Below are 6,124 nucleotides of genomic sequence, written 5' to 3'. Positions count from 1 at the left end.
TTAGAGTTGGAGATGAGTTTATCATATAAACCTCAATGTTAAAGGTATTTGTCTTATTTTTATAAACAAAGGCGTCAATGTAAATATAAAAGAAATGGTGATATTTCATTGAAAAAGTCGTAATAATGATGTGGTGGACATTTAAAATTAGACAAAATTACTAAGTTTATATCAGTTAAAAGGACTCTATCCTATGATTCAGCCCCCAAAACAGATCTCTTCCAATAAAAACAAAATAAAAAAAAGGGATTGGGAATATAGTTTTATATTGTAAGACAATGTGGGGAATAAAACTGGGTTTATGTGTGATAATGTTAGGATTAATGTTAGGGGAATCGATGAGGTTTGAGTTGGAATCTGGGAAAACCAAGTGCATTGCAGAAGACATCAAGGCAAATGCAATGACTGTTGGCAAATACACCGTTATCAACCCTAATGAAGATGGCCCTTTGCCTATTTCTCATAAACTTGTTGTGAGGGTATATTCTCAACCATTTTCCTTTTTTTTTTATATCTAATCTATTGATCGATCCATTATGAAGTGACCCTTTTCACCCAGTTTACTCTTATCTACAACGTCAGCATTCGTTTGAGGTTGTTTTGTTTGATGTCGTGTTTGGAATATGATAATTTGATAGGTGAGTTCACCCAAGGGGAACAGTCATCACCTAGGGGATCAAGTGGATTCAGGTACATTTGCATTTACAGCAGCAGAGGGTGGGGATTACACCACTTGTTTTTGGGCAAATAGGCACAATCCTCCTGTGAGAATGACCATTGATTTCGATTGGAAAAGTGGTGTTGCCGCTAAGGATTGGTCCAATGTTGCTAAGAAAGGCCAGGTTGAAGTATGTGTTCTCTTCCCATGGCCTTTCTCATATATTTTGAGATTATGCTTCTAATATAGGAATCTAGTTTTAGGTTTTTCCTTCATAAGTTTTGAGATTATAGTTTGTATTTTTTTTAGAATACGTAATCATAGATGTTGTGCATGGGCAATTTAAGGAAAAAAATAGGGGGTATATCCACAGATGATATAAAGCATTTGTTGAACTTTGATTGCTTAACTTGATGTGAATTAGGGTGGAAATAACATTATCAGAAATAATTGGATTGTGAGAAGTTAGAACTCAAGAAAACATCGGGTTATAGAAATCCTATAGTTGATATATCACACAAAAAATATCTGGTAACTTTTAAGATATATGTTCGAATTTCATCCCGAGTAGGATTTAATTTTCATTGGTATATGAACTATAATAATTACTTTTATCTTTCAAATGTACGAGAGTAAAAAAGAAAATCTTTCCACCTCTAGTGATTAGGGACGTAGTCAGGATACTAGTTCAAAGCGCCAAAGTATAATTAACCATAAAAATTCAGGGGAGACAAATTATAATTAATCATAGGGGCAAAATAAAAATTAACTAAAATTAGGAGGTATAATTAGGTGTTTACCCATGTATTTTTTTTAATTATAGAAAATAGGGGATTGTGGCCCCCGTGAAGAATCATAGCTCTTACCTGCCAAATGATACATAAGAGAAAATCTCGGGACTAAACTGAGCACACATTAGGAAAAAAATATCAAACTTATTGAGAAATCTCTTCCACCATTGAAGTTGCATAGCCTCACAGACATCATCTGCCTGCCCTCCACCATAGGTTTTTTTTCAATAATCTAAAGTGATTATAAGATAATATCTATTAAGAACTCTCTTAAGCTATTGACAACACACACCCTGCAAATACAACTCCTTAATCCCAAGATCTAGGAAGAACAACATTCTCTTTTACAACTGAGTCCACTTGATGAGTTCATGTTTTAAGTTGCCATAATTCTTAAAAGATTATATCCTTATTTATGAGGGTTAGACACTTGAAATATTGCTCTCATTTTATGCTAGACAATGGAAGTTGAGTTGAAGAAACTGTATGACACTGTCACTGTCATTCACGAAGAGATGTTTTACCTTCGCGAGAGGTAAGAAAAATCCACTGCCATGTTATGATAGTCCGACTCATGATTTATTTAATTGTTTTAAAGGTTGTATTTTATATTTCAATAAACAAAATGAAGGATAGCATAGATTATAAGCATTCATTCCATGCTTTCTTATCCAACATTTTGTTATTACAGAGAAGAAGAAATGCAACAACTTAACAAGGAAACAAATACCAAAATGGCTACTCTTGGATTGTTTTCGCTGCTTCTTTGCTTGTCTGTGGCTGGCTTGCAGATATGGCATCTTAAGACTTTTTTTGAGAGGAAGAAGCTCCTCTAGTCCTCTTCGTTTCCAAGATTCTATGATAATAGACTTGATTAATATGGAAATTTTGTAGCTTTCGTTCTCTTCTCTAAGGCTCGGTTTTGGATTCAAACGGGTCACGCTCAAGTACCTTCATCGGTTTTCTTATGAAATCAGACTTATCTATCAATTAGGTTGGACCTTTATTGTTTGTTTTGCATATACACATTAACGAATTTTCCTATTTGTTTAATTAAATTTTACCTTTTAACTATTTTTAAAAGCTAAAGTGCAAGAGGCGGCAAAACGATCTTAAATGTCATCAAATAGAATTGAAATGATGAATAATAGTCTTTGGGTTTAAGGAGAACGCATTTCATATTGACACTCAAACTGCGAAAAAGGAAAAACATTATTTATCCCAAAAAGAAACACACCTGGAAAAACAAGTTTGAAGATAAACAAATGTAGACTATTTAGAAAGTTTGAAGTACAAAACGACGATGACAGCAACGACGAGGAGGGACATAATGATACCTATGATCCACTTGTTCTGGCTCATCCTCCTCGATATATGTCAAAATTCTCTTGCTCTTCCCAATGTTGTCATCCACTCCATGAAGCTGTGTAACCAAAACACACATCATTCTTCAAAGGATCAACCATTACGTCTTCATGTGAGAAATTTAAGGTTTAACTGGGCATTGCATGCTCATGCAATGGAAACAATCACGATCAACCACAGCAGCTGCTGACGGGGTAAGTTTATGGTCAGATAAATAGACTTCGAAAAAGCATGTTAGCGCTATAAAAATGGGATTGAAATGTCAACTCAAAAGTTCATTTGAATTCCTCTAGAATAGATAATGGTGGAAACCAGCAAAATTGACAAAGCGTATGTTCCACCAACAAGTCTGTATTGTAAGATATCAAAAATCTGCATTTAGAAGGTTTTCCATTAAGACTGTTTTCAATGCCACTTGTTTGCACCAATATCAAACATAAAAAAATTAAATTAATCCGCTCCATAGTAAAGGGATTAAATCACACTTTTGACTGTAGTACTAGGACTACCCAGTATTTTGACCAACAAAAAGGTTCATCATTTCATGGGAGGAAATTTCAAGACCTACTATCAAATAAGATTTCAACATAGAAAGCTCATGCAATAGTCAGCACGAAACAGGGAGAACAAAATGAATAATGCCTGATTGCTACAGGTTGGCAGGGTGATATTTTTTCCGGATGAACACTAACATCATACTAATGAATTGTTAAATAGAGTTTGCAGGAAACTACAACTAAAATACAAGAAAATAAAACTAAAAAGATCATACTACTAATTGAAGAGAATTTGAGATCATATACCATAAAGAGATACCGTGTTGTTGGCATGCAAGAGAGATTGCCTCTGTGAATGCAAATCCTGAAGAATCGAAACCCCAAGCTCTTCTGTTTTTAGCATGGTTTTTCTGCTGTCCTTAATTCGGTCACTGCTTTGATTCAACCGCTCCGTAGTTGTCATCAATCTTGATCTTTGATTAGCTGATGCCAATTTCATGTTCACCATTTACAAATCAAAAGATAAAAAACAGAACAGCGATAGAACCACAGCACATTAAAGTTTTAGACAGAAGAACCGAAATATACCGTGAGGGCATCAGCCATTCCAGACTCTAACAGCTCATCTCGAGCAGATGGATTTAAATTTCCGGATGCAATTCGTTTGACTTCACTTTTGAGATTGTTAAGATCTGATTAATATTCCCGTAGCTTGGCAAGAAGCACAGCCTTAACATTTGGCTGCAAACTTCTTGCCTCGAGGTCCATTTTCCGAATCTGATAAACAAAACAAGCAACATCAAGTTCAATACTCAAAAAAGGAAAGAAAAAATGAGGTATCTGAAACATGCAATGGACCAGGTACAATAGCTTCTGCATCTTCTAGTCCAGATTTTACGTCAGATAGCTTTTGTTTCTTCTGCTCTGCAAATAAGAAAATCAATTAAGAATTGGAACAAGAACAATTGGCTAACTATAAACGCTAATGCGCAAACAAATTGAAAAAAAAAATTCTCATCCAAGACCTTTTAATGAATTACAAAACAAACCGCATTATTCAACAAAAGGAAACACATAAAATTTGGATTCATGTATCAAACATGCCTGAGTTACCTCTATACCAAACTCCTTGGTGACTGGTATATATTCTCTTTACCAATTTGGTGATTCACACGGTACTCAGTAGAAGCAAAGGTAATCTCATACAGATTATTTTTCTTAAAATAGAGTAGAATAAAATCTTTATTCCATGTAGACATACATTGAATCTTTGTTATTCCTTGAACGATATACTCTAAAACCCATATCAGCTCGATGCAATTATTAAATGGCCAGAAATTGCTTAATTTAATTCTTACAGAGCTACAGTATTTGTATACGGAATACATTTGGTGTGACCCTCCAAGAACACTCCAAATACATTGAAAAATGTTAACAAAAGTATTAACCATACACATCTCCAGCACACATATATTTGAAACTCAATCCAAGTCTGAGTAAGAGCTAGCTTTTTCCTTTTTTGCAGTATCATGATACATGCAATTAAGAACACACTCAGAATCTTCTTAATGTTTAATCATTGCAAACTAAAATATACTGGCATGCAGTTAAATAACTGCAAACTAATACCTATCTAATGAAGGAGCCTTCCTTCTTCACAATCAAAACATGCATTCCACTTTATACTTCGAATTACCTTCTAAATTTTAATGTATCACCTAAATTCAAAGCATTTCAAATTCTTCCGTAGACCTTTTTAGCTCAAAGTCCTGAAATTATCTGTCAAAAGTTTAAGTTCCCCAAATCTATATCAACGACATAGAGAATTCTAAAAATAAGTAAAACTAAATAAGGTAAATAAAGGAGATCCGATCTTGTTTTTTCTTCTTCATATCTCTTAATCAAGCAAACTATTTTTATTTTCAAAAATTAAATCAAATCCTAATTTTTAATCAGCAATAAAATAAAGGGATGGAAAAACTGTAACCTCCATTCACAGCAGAAGCAGCCGTGCACTTCTTGGAAAGACTCGCCGACAGCTCGCAATACTGCCGCTCATACCCTTCGAAAACTTCACTCATCCTTTTTAATTTTATTTTTCTAAATACAAGTTCTCTTTAAAATCAACTGAAAACTCTGGAAAATAAAATAAAAATCAGCTAACAATTCGACAAAAAAATAAAATTAAGGGAATTAGGGAGGGAGAGAACCTGAGATGGCGAGTGGTCCATCGTGGCTCGGTGGCTCTCGAAATTTTCCCTTGCCTTTTTAAGAAAAAGTAAACGACATCACTCTGGGTTTTTCACTGTTATCCACGCATCTTTTTTCTCATGTGGGGCAGAGGTGAGGAGGAGATGATAAAGACACCTTACTAATGTGATTTCATTTGGGGTTTTAGACGTCTGTGATTGACACGTATACAAGCTTGTAAACTTTGATGGTTTCGTTTTACAGTACACACATGTAAGATGATTAGCGTTTGTACGTAGAGGAAAATATTTGATCAAATTGAATTTTATCTAGTTAAATTAAAAATGTATTATTTTGAAATTATTTGAAGTTAAAGTTTATGAAATTTGAGTTTAATCAAATTTAATTAAGTTAATTTGTTTAAATTTAATTATAAATATTTATAATTTTATGATACTATCATATGTAATGTACATGTATCATGAAGAATTGAGAGACTCAAGTTGAACTTGAAAATAAAATTCACCGGTTATTAAAAATTTTGAGTTTTTATATTTTATTTTATAACTCAAATTTTATTTAATTTTTTTTAATTTAAGTTTATAAAATTACAATTTAAATTT

At 33.4% G+C, this 6,124-nt stretch overlaps 1 protein-coding gene and 1 pseudogene across 1 annotated transcript; one reads left to right on the top strand and one right to left on the bottom strand.

Annotated features, from left to right (window-relative positions):
• The first annotated feature begins 275 nt into the window (after positions 1 to 275).
• LOC120176267 (transmembrane emp24 domain-containing protein p24delta9-like) lies at positions 276 to 2,292 on the top strand. Its single transcript, XM_039182718.1, has 4 exons — positions 276 to 479; positions 639 to 848; positions 1,908 to 1,984; positions 2,141 to 2,292. The coding sequence occupies exons 1-4, from the start codon at positions 279 to 281 to the stop codon at positions 2,283 to 2,285; spliced, it is 633 nt and encodes a 210-aa protein (XP_039038649.1). The 5' UTR covers positions 276 to 278; the 3' UTR covers positions 2,286 to 2,292.
• A 384-nt stretch (positions 2,293 to 2,676) lies between these two features.
• LOC120176260 lies at positions 2,677 to 5,570 on the bottom strand (annotated as a pseudogene).
• Positions 5,571 to 6,124: the final 554 nt, after the last annotated feature.

This window comes from Hibiscus syriacus, unplaced genomic scaffold (genome assembly GCF_006381635.1).
Source record: "Hibiscus syriacus cultivar Baekdansim isolate YM2019G1 unplaced genomic scaffold, ASM638163v2 tig00112231_pilon, whole genome shotgun sequence".
In the NCBI taxonomy this organism is placed as follows: Eukaryota; Viridiplantae; Streptophyta; class Magnoliopsida; order Malvales; family Malvaceae; genus Hibiscus; species Hibiscus syriacus.
Note: the sequence above shows the minus strand (reverse complement) of the source record. Positions and strands in the feature narration are given on the sequence as shown.